This window comes from Hyaena hyaena, unplaced genomic scaffold (assembly GCF_003009895.1).
Source record: "Hyaena hyaena isolate Hyena2069 unplaced genomic scaffold, ASM300989v1 scaffold_396, whole genome shotgun sequence".
NCBI classification, from domain to species: domain Eukaryota; kingdom Metazoa; phylum Chordata; class Mammalia; order Carnivora; family Hyaenidae; genus Hyaena; species Hyaena hyaena.
Window position 1 is genome coordinate 1,588,555 of NW_024081027.1, and position 19,678 is coordinate 1,608,232.

At 41.0% G+C, this 19,678-nt stretch overlaps 1 protein-coding gene across 1 annotated transcript; it reads left to right on the forward strand.

Moving 5' to 3' along the window:
- Positions 1 to 17,400: 17,400 nt before the first annotated feature.
- Positions 17,401 to 18,339, forward strand: LOC120244865 (olfactory receptor 7G2-like). The gene has a single exon (XM_039251617.1). It carries the CDS (start codon positions 17,401 to 17,403, stop codon positions 18,337 to 18,339), a length of 939 nt encoding a protein of 312 aa, XP_039107548.1.
- The last annotated feature ends 1,339 nt before the right edge of the window (positions 18,340 to 19,678 follow it).

Sequence of the window (19,678 nt, forward strand, 5' to 3'; positions counted from 1 at the left end):
TTTTATATTCAAACCTGGATATTAAAATAAGTGAAATGATTACTTTGAATCACTGTCAAGTTCGTGATTCACATTTTGGGATAGATTCTTTTCTTAATGCAGTACCTAACTTTTGATAATCTTTCAAAATTAATATTTGATCACATAAGTTATGTCAAATGCAGATGATCCTTTAAAGGTCACACTGTCCACCTATGTAGCAACAGTTCCAAAGTATTTTGGGGCAGTTTGACAACTTTTATATATGAAGGATGCTTAACCAGAAAAGTGAAATTTTTAATTGACAAAAAGGTGTTTTTAAAAGTTCAAAATGACATTTTTAAATAAAACTGATCTCAAACTAATAAACTTAAAATCTGTAAGTGAATCAAAATTAAATATTAGTTTAACAACAAAAACTAAGTATTTGTTAGAGCTGCTTCTCTTCGTTGGTGATTTATTTTTCATTATAAAATTAGCACCAAATCTGAGCTTTAAAGACCCTTAATATTTGAAATACTTGGATGCTTGATGAGTAAATTACACCTGCCTCTAGAATTATAAAAATATCAGCTTTATAAAATTCATCTATTCATGAAGGTAATTTCTCTAACTGATGACCAAACTGTAAAAATTTAATACAGTACTAATATCTCACTGGAGTGTATACATGTCTCTGAGTAATTTTTTAATACAATTTATAGATTCATTTAAAAAAAGATAATGCTACAAACCATGGGCTTTGGAAAGGGCTTGCTAGCATAGCCTCACAGCTGGACTGAGCAGATGCATGGGTGAGGCCACTGGATTCAGGCCTCTGACCTAGGTGCTAACTAGAGCCTGGTAGAATCACTCATTCTCTGAAGACACAGTGTCTATCCTCTCTTTCTGCTGCGTGCATTCTCTCCAAGAGCTCTCAATCTCTTGCTTGTTCCTGTGCGCTCTCTCACGCTCTCTCACGCGCGCTCTCTCTCTCTCTCTCTCTCTGTCACTCTTTCCTCTTACCCTCCAAGACCACTTACTGGACTATCTTTTCTCTTCTTGACATAATCACTGAGGCATGAGTCAAACTTGGCTCAGTTTTCTCCCTCTTGATGGTCAATAGAGATCCTTGTTCTGTTGCCCAAAGAAGACAAGATCTTGGAGACAAAGAGGATGCCTCCCAGAGACACAGGTAGGTAACCACCTGGCCCAAAGAAGGAAAGCTAGGGTGGGAATGAATTGTAAGAACAGAGGGAATATTTACAATTTCTGGGCCAATGAGAAGTCAATTCCCAAGGCTCCTTGTTAGACAAATTGTCCAATTTCACCTCTATTCCCTGAATACTTCAGTTTCCTATGGGGGGCTGGGACATGGAAGTAGGAAGCCTGTATTGACTATGTCAGGTCTTCAAAAGACAGCTAAGTGCAAATTGTAGGTTTACCACTGTGCTCTGCACTCTCTCCTTGGGGAACAAACTCTCTTAGCCTCCTAAACTCTGTCTCTCCAAGGTCAAGGGCTTCTCCTAGAGGAATTATCCACTCTTCTTTGAAGCCAGTGTTCCTCACCAGCTCAAGAACCAAGAAACATCTCCATACATTCACCCAGTGACATCACACTGAGAAACCAAGGCTGCCTCCAGCCCCACTTACTCCCAAGAAGGCAGCTTTCTGTAAAGACACCATGGCTGCCTTCCAGTACTGCTAATGGAGCAAGTGGAATCTCACCTGATGGACACATGCAAAGACAGGGCTGGCTGCATGGATCTGCAGCCAGACCCTTGCTCTGAGTGTTGGTCCCAGGGTGGCATCTGTGGGAATCTCTACCTTTCCATTTTTTTGAGTTCAGTTTTAGGAGGTCACTGCCAGATTATCAGGTCATGTGTCTACTCAATAAACACCTATGGAACCGATTGATACATTAAGTGCCAGTTTTTAAAAATCTTTAGTTATGGAAGTCACCCAAACATAGACGAAAGTAGAAAATGTAATGCTAGGCTGAGTCATATGACATTGACAACATTCCACCATTTTTGTTTGACCAACAAAACTGGCTTTTTCACATGCCTGCTACTGGAGTTCTCGAGCAGGCAGTCTAATACCTGGGTTGCCAGATGGACAGGTCCAGTGCTTGGATACATAGGGACCAACCTGGATTCACTGGCATGGGCCTAGGACCTGCATCTGTATGAGTGGGCATGGATCCTGGGTTCATGGGCACCAAACAGGCACCAGAGGCCACTGAAGTGGTTTTGCTGTTTGGGTTTGTGGTACCTGGTCTGGGAGTCCAGGGGCCAGCCTGGCACAGGGAAGACCAGAGTTTGGGTCCATGGGAGCTCATCTGGAGCCTAAGGCCATGAGGGTCAGCCAGGTGCTGGGGCAAGCTGGGAGTCTGTGGCTGACCTGGTGCTGGGACAAGCTTGTGGGTGCCCATCTGGAGACTGGGGCCACAGGGGCCAGTCCAGTGCCTTCGTGGGTCAGGAGCCTGGCCCCATGAGAGTTACCCCAGTGCTGGTGTACATGGTGAAAGAGGGTGCTCACTTCTCTCTCTCTGCACCCCAGGAGGGCATCTCTATCCACCTGTGCTGCCTGGTCTTGGGAGAGGGTCGTCAAGGCAATGTGAAACTGATTTCCCTACCTTCATCAATGCATCTTCTCTTATTTCTGTGCTGTAATCCCTCACCTGAATCTTAGACCTCCTGCAGGTATTTTCCTGTGTGCTTCATCATTTTGAAGGACGTTTCTGGGAGCAGAAGATCACCAGTGACCTTCATGCTGCATCTTACTGACATCACTCTTCCCCCATGTGGACTTTTAGAGTGTGATGTAACCATGAATCTTGAAGCTGCTGTCGATGGTTGACTCTTCAAGAAGCCACCCAAAAATGCTGTAAAACACGTTGCTGTGCTTATTAGATCTACCACAGCAAAGGAGAACACCACCTTGAGAGGATCTCAATAGTGCTCAGAGGGGTAAATCAAGGAAAGATCTTTGTAGGGACTTAGGCTGGGTGAGTGATTTCAAGTTAGAGTCTTGTTAGGCAAGGGACTGGTTAGGAAAAGGTAGTTTGTGACACAGTAGTTTTGCATGATGGTCACAACAGAGTCGAAGTGAATTTTGATGAAACAGCTGTTAGTGTTGATAAATAAGTTATTTTATTTGGTTCATAGTCTTAACTTCAAGGGGCTAAGTCCTTTTTTTGCTTGTCCGGAGTGTGCTGTATTCAGTCCTCACTATGTATTCTATCTGGATGTTATAGAAATCTGCTCTCAGATTTGCTGTCTTGTAATCACATTTGTTTTATTTTATTTTTAACGTTTATTCACTTTCAAGAAACAGAGAAAGACAGAGCATGAGTGGGGGAGGGGCAGAGAGGGAGAAGGAGACACAGAATCTGAAGCAGGTTCCAGGCTCTAGGCTGTCAGCACAGAGATAGATGCAGGGCTTGAACTTACAAACTGTGAGACCATGACCTGAGCTGAAGTCTGGTGTTTAACCAATTAAGCCACCCAGGTGCCCCTGGTAATCACATTTGTAAACAAGGAGGTTCAACTCCCTTGCTGAGCATTTATGTTTGACTTTCTTCTTTTGGGTCTGACTGTAATATGACCACTCCTAAGACTAGACAGGTAGAAAATTATTTTTTAAATGCCTTCTGCTATTTTTTAAATGATGTGATATCCAGTTTCTCTCCTTGACATTAGCTCACAAGTGGCCTTTGGTTGTGGTCTCTCGCTGTCCTCTTTCTTTTTTGGCCAGCTGCTCACAACAATCTTGGAGGGCAGAAGAGGACAGGCCCCTTCAGCTCTGAGCCACACAAATTAAAATTAGCCTAGATGTGAAACTCAGTGGGGAGTCTGTCTCCCACTGCAGCTTATTGTTAGCTTGTAATCTTGTCAATTTGAGTTGCCTTTATTGCAGAGTCTGTGAGAGCACTGATTCTCAACTTTGGCTGCAGTTTGAAATCATTGGAGAATTTTTAAAACCTGACCTCCAGAGATTTTAACTTAATTGGTCTGGTAGGATTCTCATGCACTGGAATTTTTCGAAAGCACTATGGGAGGTTGGAAGGCACAGCCAGGCCTGAGAGCTGCAGCCTTGTGGAATTAAGACAGAAAAGATATGCATGTGTGTATGCATGTAGATTTATGTAAAAAGGGGTGTCCTGGAGTGACTTCTTTTTTTATGAATGCAGGCTGGCACACATGGAGACTGGAAATAGATAAATTATTCATGCTTTCAACTATGGCTATGTCCTCTTTTCATGGACTAAGACTTTGATCAGACAAAGGCTTCCAGTCTGATTTAGTGTGAATGCAATAAGTCTTGTCTCTTTTGTGTTTCCAAAAGGGAGCTCTGGTTAAATCCCAGTAAGGCATATAGTTTTAGTTAATGGTATTCCTTTAAGGTCTGCTTCCTTGTTTGGGTAATTTACTAAGATTATGAAAGATTATGTCATCATCAAGGGGAGCTCTGGGAAGTGTACACAGAAATGGTCTTGATGCTTTTTTTTTTTTTTTTTGCAACTTTTATGTGAACTGAAAAATAGCTAAAAATAAAAAGTGAGACAAAAGCATGAGCTGGATGGGAACTCTACCTCTCATGAGATTAAAAAGTCAAATAAAATTTTTGGTTTTATGGGAATTTACTATGGTTGACTCACTTGGTGTTTCTTATTGGCATTCAGAAAGGCATTGGTGATCCTTCTTGGCTAGGGCTTTGATCTCTCTAACCTGATCTCCTTCTAGGTATAGATAGATAGATAGATAGATAGATAGATAGATAGGAGATAGATATAGGTATAATTTTCTTTTCCATAGAAGAAAATGGTATTCCATTAGACACACAATTATGAGTCAGACTATACTGTGGAGAATTGTGTATAAATACACAGAAGGAGTTTGTCTGCTCTGTCTGGGAGGAAATGTACTATGTGACTAGTGGTACACTAAGGTATGTGGAAGGGGATGAGTAATGGTGGGCACCCTCTGACAGTAACTCTGGGACATGATCAGTACATGGATGACTGTTGCCCGTTTACAAGGGGGAACTTCTGTCCCTTAGAGCCCCAGTTGATAAGAATTCTATACCTGGAATAGGAGTTTACCTGAGTGTCAGCCTTGGGTAGACATCATGACCTCAGTGGTGTGAGATTCTCAGCTAGGCCTCAGAAATGATGTTTCTGTTGTTTAAATATGAAGGTCATTCCTGAATATATATCTCCCTAGTGAATTAAGACAGAAAGCAGCAGGGGCGCCTGGGTGGCTTAGTCGGTTAAGCATTCGACTTTCGCTTAGGTCATGATCTCGCGGTTTGTGGGTTCGAGCCCCGCGTCGGGCTCTGGGCTGACTGCCAGCTCAGAGCCTGGAGCCTGTTTCAGTCTGTGACTCCCTCTCTCTCTGACCCTCCCCTGCTCACACTGTCTCTCTCTCTCCTAGAAATAAATAAAACATAAAAAAAAAAAAGACAGAAAGCAGCAAAGTGATTTTCAATCAGGATGATTTTATCCCCCCCATCAGATATCTGGCAATGTTTTTGGAACAGTTTTCATTGTCCCAATTGAGGAGAATGCTCCTGGAATCTGGCAAGTAGAAGCCAGTGATGCTACTTAGCATGTGTCAATGCACAAGGCCAGCCCAGTGGTGTATGTACATATAATGGAATATTACTAGGTCATAAAAAAAGGAATGGAGTTCTGGCACATGCTACCATATGGATGAACCTGGAAAACATTATGCCAAGTGAAATAAGCCAGATGCAAAAGGACATGTATTGTATGATTCACAGAGACAGGGAGTAGGTTAGAGACTACCAGAGGTTGGAGGGAGTTAAGATTGGGAGTGTTTGCTTGATGGTTACAGAGTTCCTCTTTGGGGTATTGGAAAAGATTTGAAAACAAATAGTGATGACAGTTTCAAAACACTGTGACTATAATTAATGCCATGGAACCGAACGCTTAAAAATGGTTAATGGTTTGTGGTTTCACTTATATGTGGAATCTAAAAAAAAAATAATAATAAACAAATAAAAAGCAGAAACAGATCCATAAATAGAGAACAAACTGATGGTTGCCAGAGGGGAAGTGGGGAGGGGCAAAATGAGTGAAGGGAGGGGTGGGGGTACAGGCTTCCAGTTATGGAGAGGATAAGTCATGGGGATGGGAGGTACAGCATAGAGAATGATATGAAAATAGCATTGCATGTGACCAATGATGGCTACACTTGAGGTGAGCACAGCATAATCTACAGACCTGTCAAATCACTCTGTTATGCACCTGAAAACCATGTAACATTGTGTGTTAATTACACTTGAAGTTAAAAATAGTTAATGCTTAATTTTATATTAGGTACATTCTACTTCAATTTTAGAAAATACAGAAGGAGGGGCCTAGATGGGGGAGCAGGATGGAAGTTTTTTTACATCTCTCACCCCTGAAATGCAGCCAGATCAACAGTAAACCATCCTGCACACCTAGAAAACTGATTTGAGGATTAACACATCAATGTGCACTACCTGAACCACAAAACTTGGCAGGTATGAGGTGCAGAGAGGTGAACTGGGGGAGAGAGAAGCCGCAGAGGGCAGGGAGCTGTTTTTGTTTGCAGAGAGAGGATGGAGACGGGGGCGGGGGGAGAGTATGGGAAAGCATCTCCTCCCACCCAAAAGCAGCTGTAGAAAAAGTGGAAAAGTGGAAACAGCCACAGAGACTGAACAAAAAAGGGAGAAAGGAGAAAAGAGAGGGTTTAAATTCCATTAGGACTCTATAAACAGGGGGATCGCAGAGTCTGAAACTCTGCAGCTTGATACCTGGCAGTGCTCTGGGGGAAGGGCAAATCCCCAGGAGCAGAGAGCGAGGTCTGAGGGTTTTGCAGGCCACACAGAGAGTGGCAGTTCCCGGGATGGGAGGACATTTGGTGGATGCTGTGTGGACACCCCACAGGCAAAGATCCCAGTGGACCCTGGAGAACAGCCACACTCACGGTACTGGGACAGGTTGTTAAGGGGAAGCCTGGTGCCAGATGTGTGTTGTGATTTTCCATAATCCCTGAAACTCTGCTGCTACATGATCACGTGAAATTTTCCTGGGGTGGGCTGGCACCCAGCAGCAGCCTCTGAGCATCAGCAGCATCAGGATCCCACAAACGTTCCTGAGCGCCACCGGCACCTGGTCTTGCTCAGTGAGACCCTCCTATAGAAGGTCTGAGCGGGTCAAAGCCACAGTCCCTCAGAAGTGAGGGGTTGGGAAACACAGCCCCATTTGAGATAAAACTCAGGAGGGAGGTGCCGCCTGGAAGCCTGATGGCTTGGTCACAGACAGAGTAAAAGCAGGAAGTGGACAGAAGCTGGAGACAAAGGAGGGGTGCTTGGCTGCCAGTCGTGGAGAGCACAGAGTCCCAATACTGGAGACTGGGTAGCTGGGCGAGCCATTTTCACTCCTCCCGCGCATGCGCATACATGCCTACACGAGCCATAGCAATCTACCCCAGTAAACTAAGCAGCACCATCTAGTGGAGAATGGAGCCATTACACTAAACCCCACCCAACTGGGCCAACAGCACTCGACACTGGTCCTGCCTGCAGTCTATAAAGTGCTTCATAGCTTGATTTCTATGGGAAACCACATGTAATTTCAATCATACTGCATTCTGTTCGCTGGTCCTTTTCAATTCAATTCAATTCAATTCTTTTTCTTTTTCTTTTCTTATTCTTGAATAAAGAGAAAAAATCTGTTTTTCTTTTCCATTTTTATTTAAAAATTTTCTTTATTTTTTTCTACTATATTTTTTAATTTTTGTAAGTTTTAAAAATTCTGTTTGACGTTCATCATTTCACTTTATTCTATATTACTATATTTATTTTTTCAAATTTTCAAACTTTTCCCCTTTTTTCTTCTTTTCCTTCTTTTTTTTTCTTTTCATTTTTTCTCTACTCTGTCAAGCCTCTTTCAACAACCAGATCAAAACACACCAAGGATCTAGCATCCTTTATTTAATTTCTTTGTGGTGTTTTTAATTTTTTAATTTAATTTTTTTTAATATTATTCATTCCTTTTCTTCCTCCAAAATGATGAAATGAAGGAATTCACCTCAAGAGAAAGAACAAGAAGAAATAACAGCTAGGGATTTCAAACAAGATATCTGAACCAAAATGTAGAATCATGATAATAAGAACACTAGCTGGGGTTGAAAATAGATTAGAACCCCTTTCTATGGAAATAAAAGAAGTAAAAGCTCATTGGGATGAAATAAAATGCTGTAACTGAGCTGCAATCTTGAATGGATGCCATGGCAGCAAGGATGGATGAGGCAGAACAGTGAATCCACGAAATAGAGGACAAACTTATGAAGCAGGGAAAAAAAGGAAGACTAAGGTAAAAGAGCATGATATAAGAATTAGGAACTCCGTGACTCATTAAAAAGGAATAACATCAGAATCATAGGGGTCCCAGAAAATGGAGAGAGAAAAAAGGGTAGAAGGGTTATGTAAGTAAAACATAGCGGAAAACTTTCCTAACCTAACACAGACTCCAAAATTCAGGAAGCACAGAGAACTCCCGTTAGATTTGACCAAAACCAACCATCAACAAGGGATATCATAGTCAAAGTCACAAAATACACAGACAAGAAAAGAATCATGAAAGCACCAAGAGAAAAACAGTCCTTAGCCTACAAGAGAAGACAGATCAGGTTTGCAGCAGACCTGTCCATAGAAACTTGGCAGGCCAGGGGCGCCTGGGTGGCTTAGTCGGTTAAGCGTCCGACTTTCGCTTAGGTCATGATCTCGCAGTTCGTGGGTTCGGGCCCCGCGTCGGGCTCTGTGCTGCCTGCCAGCTCAGAGCCTGGAGCCTGTTTCAGTCTGTGACTCCCTCTCTCTCTGACCCTCCCCTGCTCACGCTGTCTCTCTCTCTCTCTCGTTGAAATAAATAAAACATTTAAAAAAAAAAAAAAAAAAAAGAAACTTGGCAGGCCAGAAATGAGTGGCAAGAAATATTCAATGTGCTGAATTGGAAATCTATGTATCAGTAGAACAGTAGAACAGATCAATGAAACCAGGCTGTTTCTTTGAAAGAATTAACAAAATTGATAAACCCCTAGCGAGTTTGATCAAAAAGAAAAAGGAAAGGACCCAAATAAATAAAATCAAGAATGAAGAAGGAGAGATCACAACCAACACTGGAGAAATACAAACAAATATAAGAGAATATTATGAGCAATTATATGACAATAAAATGGGCAATCTGGAGGAAATGGAAAAATTCCTAGAAACATAAACTACCAAAACTGAAACAGGAAGAAATAGAAATTTTGAACAGACCCTTAATCAATAAAGAAATTGAATCAGTAATTAAAAATCTCCCAAAAAACAAGAGTCTAGGGCCAGATGGCTTTCCAGGGGAATTCTATCAAATATTTAAAGGAGAGTTAACACTTATTCGCTTGAAGCCGTTCCAAAAAATAGAAATGGAAGGAAAACTTCCAAACTCTGTCTATGAAGCCAGCATTACCTTGATTCCAAAACCAAAGGCCCCACTAAAAAGGAGAACTATAGACCAATTTCCCTGATGAACATGGATGCAAAAATCCTCAACAAGATACTAGCCAACTCGATCCAACAATACATTAAGAAAATTATTCACCACGACCAAGTGGGATTTATACCTGAGATGCAGGGCTGCTTCAATATCTGCAAAACAATCAATGTGATACATCACATCAATAAAAGTAAGGACAAGAATCACATGATCCTCTCTATAGATGCAGAGAAAGCATTTCACAAAATACAGCATCATTTCTTGATAAAAACCCCTAAGAAAGTAGGGATAAAAAGATCATACCTCAAGATCATATGAAAGATCCACCACTAATATCATCCTCAGTGGGGAAAAACTGAGAGCTTTTCCCCTAAGGTCAGGAACATGACAGGGATGTCCACTCTTGCCACTGTTATTCAGCACAGTATTGGAAGTTAGCCTCAGCAATCAGACAACACAAAGGAATAAAAGGCATCCAAACTGTCCAGGAGGAAGTCAAACTTTCACCCTTTGCAGATGACATGATACCCTATATGGAAAACCCAAAAGATCCACCAGAAAATTCAGCCAAGTTGCAGGATATAAACTCAGTGCACAGAAATAGGTTGCATTTATATACACCAACAATGAAGCAACAGAAAGAGAAATCAAGGAATCGATCCCATTTACAACTGCACGAAAAACCATAAAATACCTAGGAATAAACATAACCAAAGTGGTGAAAAATCTATGCACTGAAAACTATAGAAAGCTTATGAAAGAAATTGAAAAAGACACACAAAAATAGAAAAATATTCCATGCTCCTGAATTGGAAGAACAAACATTGTTAAAATGTTGATACTATCCAAAGCAATCTACATATTCAATGCAATCCTTATCAAAATAACACCAACATTCTTCACAGAGCTAGAACAAACAATCCTAAAATTTGTATGGAACAATAAAAGACCCCAAATAGCCAAGGCAATCTTGAAAAAGAAAACCAAAGCAGGAGACATTACACTCCTGGACTTCAAGACGTATTACAAAGCTGCAGTCATCAAGACACAATGGTACTGGCACAAAAACATACACTCAAATCAATGGAACAGAATAGAGAACCCACTAATGGACTCACAAATGTATGGCCAACTAATCTTTGACAAAACAGGAAAGAATATCCAATGGAATAAAGATAGTCTCTTCAGGGGCGCCTGAGTGGCTTAGTCGGTTAAGCGTCCGACTTTCGCATAGGTCATGATCTCGCGGTTCGTGGGTTCGAGCCCCGGTCGGGCTCTGTGCTGACTGCCAGCTCAGAGCCTGGAGCCTGTTTCAGAGTCTGTGACTCCCTCTCTCTCTGACCCTCCCCTGCTCACGCTGTCTCTCTCTCTCTCTCTCCCCTAGAAATAAATAAAACATAAAAAAATAAATAAATAAAAAAGATAATCTCTTCAGCAAATTGTGCCAGGAAAACTGGACAGCGACAAGCAGTAAAATGAACCTGGACCACTTTCTTGCACCACACTCAAAAATAAACTCAAAATGGATGAAAGATCTAAATGTAAGACAGGAAGTCATCGGGGTGCCTGGGTGGCTCAGTTGGTTAAGCATCCGACTTCAGTTCAAGTCATGATCTCACGGTTCGTGGGTTCAACCCCCCCATCGGGCTCTGCGCTGACAGCTAGCTCAGAGCCTGGAGCCTGTTTCAGATTCTGTATCTCCCTCTCTCACTGACCTTCCTCTGCTCATGCGCTCGCTGTCTCTCTCTCTGTCTCTGAAATAAATAAATAAATAAATAAATAAATAAATAAATAAATAAATACAGGAAGCCATCAAAATCCTTGAGGAGAAAGCAGGCAAAAGCCTCTTTGACCTTGGCCGCAGCAACTTCTTATTCAACATGTCTCCAGAGGTAAAGGCAACAAAAGCAAAAATGAACTATTAGGACCGCCTCAAAATAAAAATTTTCTGCACAGCGAAGGAAATAATCAGCAAAACTAAAAGGCAACTGATGGAATGGGAAAAGATATTTGCAAATGACAGGTCAGATAAAGGGTTAGTTTCCAAAATTTATAAAGAACTTATCAAACTCAACACCCAAAAAGCAAATAATCCGGTGAAGAAATGGGCAGAAGACATGAATAGACACTTCTCCAAAGACGACATCCAGGTGGCTAACAGACACATGAAAAAATGCTCAATGATGATGATGATCATTCATCATCAGGGAAATACAAATCAAAACTACAATAAGATACCACCTCACACCTGTCAGAATGGCTAACATCAACAGCACAGGCAACAACAGATGTTGGTGAGGATGCAGGGAAAGAGGATCTCTTCTGCATGCTGGAGGGAATGCAAACTGTTGCAGCTACTCTGGAAAACAGTATGGAGGTTCCTCAAAAACTTAAAAATAGAACTACCATGTGACGCAGCAATTGCACTACTAGGTATTTATTCAAGGGATACAGCTATGCTATTTCAAAGGGACACATGCACTCCAATGTTTATAGCAGCACTATCCACAATAGACAAAGTATGGAAAGAGCCCAAATATCCATCGATGGATGAATGGATAAAGAAGATGTGGTGTATATATACAATGGTGTATTACTTGGCAATCAAAAAGAATGAAATCTTGCCATTTGCAACTGTGTAGATGGAACTAGAGTATAATATGCTAAGCTAAATTAGAGAAACACAAATATCGTATGACTTCACTCATATGAGGACTTTTAAGATACAAAACAGATGAACATACAGGAAGGGAAGCAAAAATAATATAAAAACAGGGAGGGGGACAAAACATAAAAGACTCTTAAATATGAAGAACATGCTGAAAAACAGTCCCACGCCTGTACTGTGTGTGTAGCACCACTAGAACAACAAAGGTTGTTATCTCCTCTAGGTGTGCCTCTGTTCCCTGCTGATGAAAACCCTTTTGCTGGCACCTGCAGTGGCTCTTGTTCTTGGGGAGGTATTATACCCTCTTCCAAAAGTAGTCCAGGAAGGGGAATGTTCTTTCTCACAGTGCCCCAGAGAGCCCTACATTATGCACTCTGGGACCAGCTCTCTCTTCCCCAGAAGGGCGTGCCACAGCTCTCATCAGGAGAAATCAAGCACTTCCAAAACAGAGTTGCAACTCCAAACACTGTTTGCAAACAAACAAACAAAAAACAACCTTCAACATTCAGTACTTCTCACTCCCCAGTGGTCCAGAGAGGTTTTCCTCTTGTGTGACTCCAACGCCGCACTCTCTTAACCCTTCTCTCTTTCTTTCCACTTTGTTTCTCCATGAAAAGGTTTCACTTCCCTCCCTGGCACTGCTGATTTTCTCTCTCCCAATTCACATCCATTCACTTTGCACCTGTGACACTGTCTCCCTCCAACTGTGGAGACCCTTCTTCCAGTCTGCAGATCAACTTCCTGGGTGTCTCAAATGATCTGACTCAATACAGCTGCGTTTGATGGACTAGGAAAGTCCAGGGTCCCCCTACTTCTCTGTCATCTTAACTCCTCTCCTAAATAAAAACTTAAAAGAATGTTTATTTATTTTGAGGGCAGGAAAGAGAGGAAGAGGGAGAGAGAGAGAATGTGAGTGGGGTAGAGGCAAAGAGAGATGGAGAAAGAGAATCCCAAGCCGGATCTGCGCTGTCAGCACAGAGCCTCATGCAGGGCTCAGTCTTACAAACTGTGAGATCATCCCCTGAGTCAAAGTCAAGAGTAGGACACGCAACCAACTGAAGCACACAGGTACCCCCCCAAAAAAAGAACTTTTTTTTAAAAAGAGTAGAATGGGGGGGGGGAAGTAGAATGATAAAAAAAGAAGTTTCAACCCATAATCCACTAACGTGAAGAAAAATGTACACTGAAACCTTTGTGATGAAATTGGAAATGGTGTTTATGAAATTCTAAAGTTCTGTCTATATTGATCACAGTCAGAATTGTTAGAGATTACATATTAAAATCTGCAGTATGAAATACATAGAATGAAAATGAATGTTCAGGAACACTCCATGACTCTTAGATAAAATCATCACCAACTGCATATTTACATAGCTTAGCTGTATTTATAAATATATATTTTACACCTACATATATAAACTGTGTTTTCACACTTAGAATCTGGCTTTCTGATATCACTAATTAGATAGAGATGCCTTTGACTATTTGTAAAACCTGAAGGTTGGAGTCTAATTAGAGAAATATGTGTGTCTACACGTGCAAGATATGTGAAATGGGGGTGAACATTGAGCAGGTGGAGAGAACTGCAGGGTGTATACCTGGTCCCACATGGTCAGGGATTAGACATCATGAATTACTCTCTTCTATTGTGTTGTTCTTTAAGGATCTGCACAGCTTGGGGATAAGAACGATACTAAAAATATTGTCTAATGAGGAGCTTTGGATATTGATTCCCCAGGGAGACTGTAGAGTCAAGCCTGTGACAAACCTCACTCAACAGCCCGTACCTAGTCAAGAAGCAACACACCTGAGCCTCCATCCAGGAATGATCTTTCTTGACCACAAGCCCATTGCTTCACTTGGTCCCTCTGCCTTTCCAGAAGACAGATCTTCTGGTCTTCATATTCAGGTGACATGTCAAACATCATTCCACACTGAAGACTGAAGCCAGCCAGGTAACTTAAAGTCCCTTAGTTAATGCTTCTGTAAGGAGGGCAGGTATTTTACTAAAGATTCATCCAGGGGAAGCAATAAGGAGTGTGCATGTATGAAGTGATGGGAACCGGGTGTTAGTGTCCGATGGCACTCCAGCCTTCTCGTTGACAAGTCCCCGTGTAAGTTTGCACCGATAGTCACGCTGTTCTCAATCTGCTGGTCTCCTAATCTCCCCAGAAAATGGCAGCATCCGTTATTCTCCTGAGCAGAAATCTGCCCTTTCTCACATAAGATAACTGTTATGAAACTTTCTGGAATTTACTTGAATTTTTGTGATAGTCCTAATGAAGGGTTTTGGTTAGCTTTTCATTTTATTTGCATTCCTGGTTCTTGATATACTATTGCACAGAAGAGTGTATTATCTTTTTAGCTCGCTTGAGAACAGTGGGGAGGAAGTGGAGACAGAGAGATCTAGCTGGCTGCCTTCTTAGTGTACTTCTTTATCTTTGTAAAGTTGCCAAATATTTTACAGAACAACAGAGGTGGTATGATACATTTAAAAACACCCTCCAATGCATTCCAGAATCAACAAATGTTGACATTTTGCTATACAAAGTTGAGGTCTTTTTAATGAAATAATATGCACAGAGAAGGCATTCTTTTGTATTGTTTTTGTTCCCCCTTCCCAGAGACGACAACATCTTGAATGTGGTGGCACATGGCTTTATGTGACATAATAATGACATGACATAATAATACGGTGGATTACTCTCTGGTAATTAAAATACAATGAGATTAAATATACTAGTAATAAAGAAGAGAAATTATATAAGAATGACAAATGTAAATAACATGTACTATATGGTTTTGTTTATATAAAGCTTTCAAAATTGAAAATAATGTAGTTGTTTATATGTTATTAACAATAATACAAATTATAGTAAAAAATGCCAGGGAATAATATATATGAAGTTCATGTAGTGACTCCCCTGGGGAAAGAAAAGAATCAAGATTGTTCAAATACATGATGTGGGGGCTTCACATATACCTGTAATATTTACTGCAATAAAAACACTTAGACTGCAGATAGTGTTGTGTGTGAATTCTGATTGGTGGGTACCATCCTTTATTTATCTCTGTGGGATTCTTTTTCACTTGAATAATCCATCATAAAAATAAAAACCCATTAAGTTTATTTTTATGATGGATTATTCCTTCCGATAGTATAAAATAAATTTAAAATTTTCTAATGATGTACACTTTGTCATTTGAAAATATTTCTCTTATAGGTTTTCATATTTTATACTGATTTGTGTATCTAATACATTTCATCATGTTATTTTAATTGCTATATATTTCATCCTATGTTCATTTTAAATAAATATTGATATCATTGATGATTCATTCATTCTTTTTCTACATGATAAAGATTCTCAGCTCATAACCTTTTCCTTGAAATTTGGAGTTATGATGCTAGGGGTATTCTTTCTATTGTCTTTCCTCAATGGGCCCCACCCCACCGCTTCCGTGTGAGGAGTGAAATATACAAAGTGCCATTGTTTGTGGCAGGAAAAAACACACGTGCCCAATAGGAAAATGTCACCATGAGAGTCCCATACACCGAGTACTGTCCCAGATGCTTCTTCTCTCTTCATTTCCATCACTGCAACATCCCCATGAGGTTTTATGATCGTGCCCATTATACAAATGAGGATACTAGGCTTTTCATATAAGTGAATAATTTCCTCCCCACCCCATCAAGTACTGCTCTGGATTAAATTCAGTGTTTATGTCTAAGGAAAACATCAAATGATAAAGGTTGTCATGGCCATTTCTGTCTCATTCATGTAAGAGAGAGGACCACTGCTTTACAGAAGCAATCTTGTGAAGGATACCTAATTATCTTATAAGTACCAAGGACCAATAATTGTTGCTATTTTCACCTATTTTTTAGAAGCCTATGCTTTTTCTCTCATTTAGCTGGGTGGAGTTTTTGTTGTTGTTGTTTGTTTTTAATGATATACCTGCCACCTATCACCTAGGGAAAAAGTTTCCTTAGAATAAGATAGAGAATGTCACTGACATTTACCCAGCTTCTCTTAGAATTAATTCCTAGTGCAGGTGAGAAGTGTTTTCATGGGGACTATCAGCTTCAAGTTTATAGGCAACATTTTCTTTTTAAAAAACTTTTTTAATGTTTATTTCTGAGAGAGAGAGAGAGAGAGAGAGTGAGTAGGGGGAGGGGCAGAAGGAGAAAAGGACACAGAATCTGAAGCAGACTCCAGGCTCTGAGCTGTCAGCACAGAGCCCAAGGGAGGGCCTGAACTCAAGTACTATGCCAGTGCAAGATCATGACCTGAGCCGAAGTCGGACGCTTAACCAACTGAGCCACCCAGGCACCTCTGTAGGCAACATTTTCTAATCTTTACTCAGGTACAGAGCATATACTGGGATGGATGTCATGCACCTGCTATACCATACTTCATGGGTAGGGGTGGACATATGCTGTAAACAAAGGAAAAGATTTGGGGCATTGTTCAAGATGAATACATTAAGATTTTAAAGAAAGTTTTCTGAAATCTAAGTGTTGGTTTAGGAATGCTAATTCTGAATTATCCAGAGGCATTACCAATGATTGGTCTAGACAGTCAACTGAGCTGCCAAACTATTTGAATTTACACATTATCTTTTCCAGGCACTGTGTACTTCCCCACCTAAGTTTCCCTATAGATAAATAAAATGGTGGTACGATGTAACTCATCTGTAATTTGACAAGCCCTTCAGTTGATTCTCAGGCACACCAAGGTTTGAACACCAAACTATATAATAGAGATTGGATAACTTTATTCTCATCTTTCTGTTTGTTTGAGATGAGGAATATTTCTGAAGAAAATGCCATGGTTTATTCTCTGTCTCAGCCTCAGCACTAGGCACAATATGTGAAAAAGAGTTGGTGATCAATAAAAATCTAAGCAAAACTTTGAGTGGAAGAAAGTAAGAGATGATGATGAAAGGAGAAATTAGCACAGGGAAAGATTTGAATATTCCCTTGGTTCACCATATACATAAAGTTTTATTTATTTTTGTTTAAGCACTGGCTCTCAAACTTCATATATCAAATTTATCTGGAGGGTTTGTTAAAACTTAGACTGCTGGTCCTTACTTCAGAGTTTATCAGCAGTGTATCTGGAGTAATACCAAGAATTTGCATTTCTTACTAGTTCCCAGGTGATGCTACTGTTGCTCACCCAGGGGACCATTCACTTTATTTTACTTTTAGCCCATCTTTTCCATTAGGTTCTTCAACATGGATCCCAGAAATAACACAGATGTTTCAGAATTTCTTCTCCTGGGATTGACTGAGGATCCAGAACTTCAGTCCCTTCTATTCTGCCTGTTTTTGTCCATGTACCTGGTTACCATCCTGGGAAACCTGCTCATCATCCTGGCCGTCAGCTCGGACTCCCACCTCCACACCCCCATGTACTTCTTCCTCTCCAACCTGTCCTTTACTGACATCTGTTTAAGCACAACCACCATCCCAAAGATGCTGGTGAACATCCAGGCACAGAATCAGAGAATCACTTATAGAGGCTGCCTCACCCAGGTTGGATTTGTCCTAGCTTTTGGTGGTTTTGAGAATTTTCTCCTTGCAGCAATGGCCTATGACCGCTATGTGGCCATTTGTCACCCCTTGAGGTACACGGTCATCATGAACCCCCAACTCTGTGTTCTGCTGATTCTACTCTCACTGTTCTTTAGCGTTGTGGTTGCCTTGCTCCACAGTCTGATGGTGCTACGGTTATCCTTCTGCAAGGACTTGGAAATCCCTCACTTCTTCTGTGAACTTGCCCAGGTCATCAAGCTTGCATGTTCTGACACCCTCATCAATAACATCCTGATATATTTTGTAGCTAGCCTGTTTGGTGGTATTCCTCTCTCTGGAATCATTTTCTCATATACTCAAATTTTTTCCTCAGTTTTGAGAATGCCATCAGCAGGGGGAAAGCTCAAAGCGTTTTCCACCTGTGGGTCTCATTTGTCAGTTGTTTCTCTGTTCTATGGAACAGTTGTTGGAGTGTACATTAGTTCTGTAGTTACTGACTCTTCCAAGAAGACTGCAGTGGCTTCAGTAATGTATGTTGTGGTTCCTCAAATGATGAACCCCTTTATATATAGCCTGCGGAACAGGGACATGAAGGGAGCCTTGAGAAAACTCATCAATGAGATGCCTTCTTTGCTGTGATTATGCTATATGCTTTGGACTTGGGTTTCTAGAAGGAAGCAAAGTGATAGGAATCCTGGATGAGCCATAATGCTTGATTTTTTCATCACTGAATTCTCTAAACTAACCAGGCAACAGATTGCCCAAGTTCATTTTAACTTGGGGTTGACACATACTTTGCTTTTTTTGTCTAATCTTATGCTGTTTGACACATGACTTTAATTCTTTAAATTCAATTTCTTTGCTTAAGTTCTATACAGAAGCAGAACCTGAGGCAAGGGTTCTAGTTATAATGGCTTTTGGGGATTGGGTTCTTTTTTTTTGTTTGTTTTTTTGATCACTCTCAGAAGCAATATTACAGAAAGTATGTACGCTAGGGAAAGTATTTTTTCCCCTTTTTAAATATTTTGTCAAGTTGGTTTCCATATAACACCCAGGGCTCATCCCCACAAGTGCCTTCCTCCATGCCCATCATCCCCCTTCCCCTCCCACCCATACCCATCAGTCCTCATTTTGTTCTCAACATTCAAGAGTCTCTCATGGTTTGCCTCCCTCCCTCTCCCCATTTAACCCCTTCTTCTCCCCCATGATCCTCCATTAAGTTCCTCCTAATCCTCCTATACGTGCAAACATATGGTATTTATCCTTCTCTGCCTAACTTATTTCGCTCAGCATAACACCTTCAAGTTACATCCATATTGCTACACATGGCCAGATTTCATTCTTTCTCATTGCCATGTAATATTCCATCATATAGATAAACCACATCTTCTTGATCCATTCACCCATGTTTTGACTATTGTTGAGAGTGCTGCTATGAACACTGGGGTACATGTGCCCCTATGCATCAGCACTCCTGTATCCCTTGGGTAAATTCCTAGCAGTGCTATTGCTGGGTCATAGGGGAGATCTATTGTTAATTTTTTGAGGAACCTCCACACTGTTTTCCAGAGGGGCTGCACCAGTTTACATTCCCACCAACAGTGTAGGAGGGTGCCCGTTTCTCCACATCTTCGCCACATCTAGAGTCCTCTGATTTGCTCATTTTAGCCACTCTGACTGGCGTGGGGTGGTATCTCAGTGTGGTTTTGATTTGTATTTCCCTGATGAGGAGGGACGCTGAGCATCGTTTCATGTGTCTGTTGGCCATCTGCATGTCCTCTTTGGAGAAGTGTCTGTTCATATCTTCTGCCCATTTCTTCACTGGATTGTTTGTTTTTTGGGTGTGGAGTTTGGTGAGTTCCTTATTGATTTTGGATACTAGCCATTTATCTGATATGTCATTTGCAACTATCTTTTCCCATTCCGTCAGTTGCCTATTAGTTTTATGGATTGTTTCCTTTGCCGTGCAGAAGCTTTT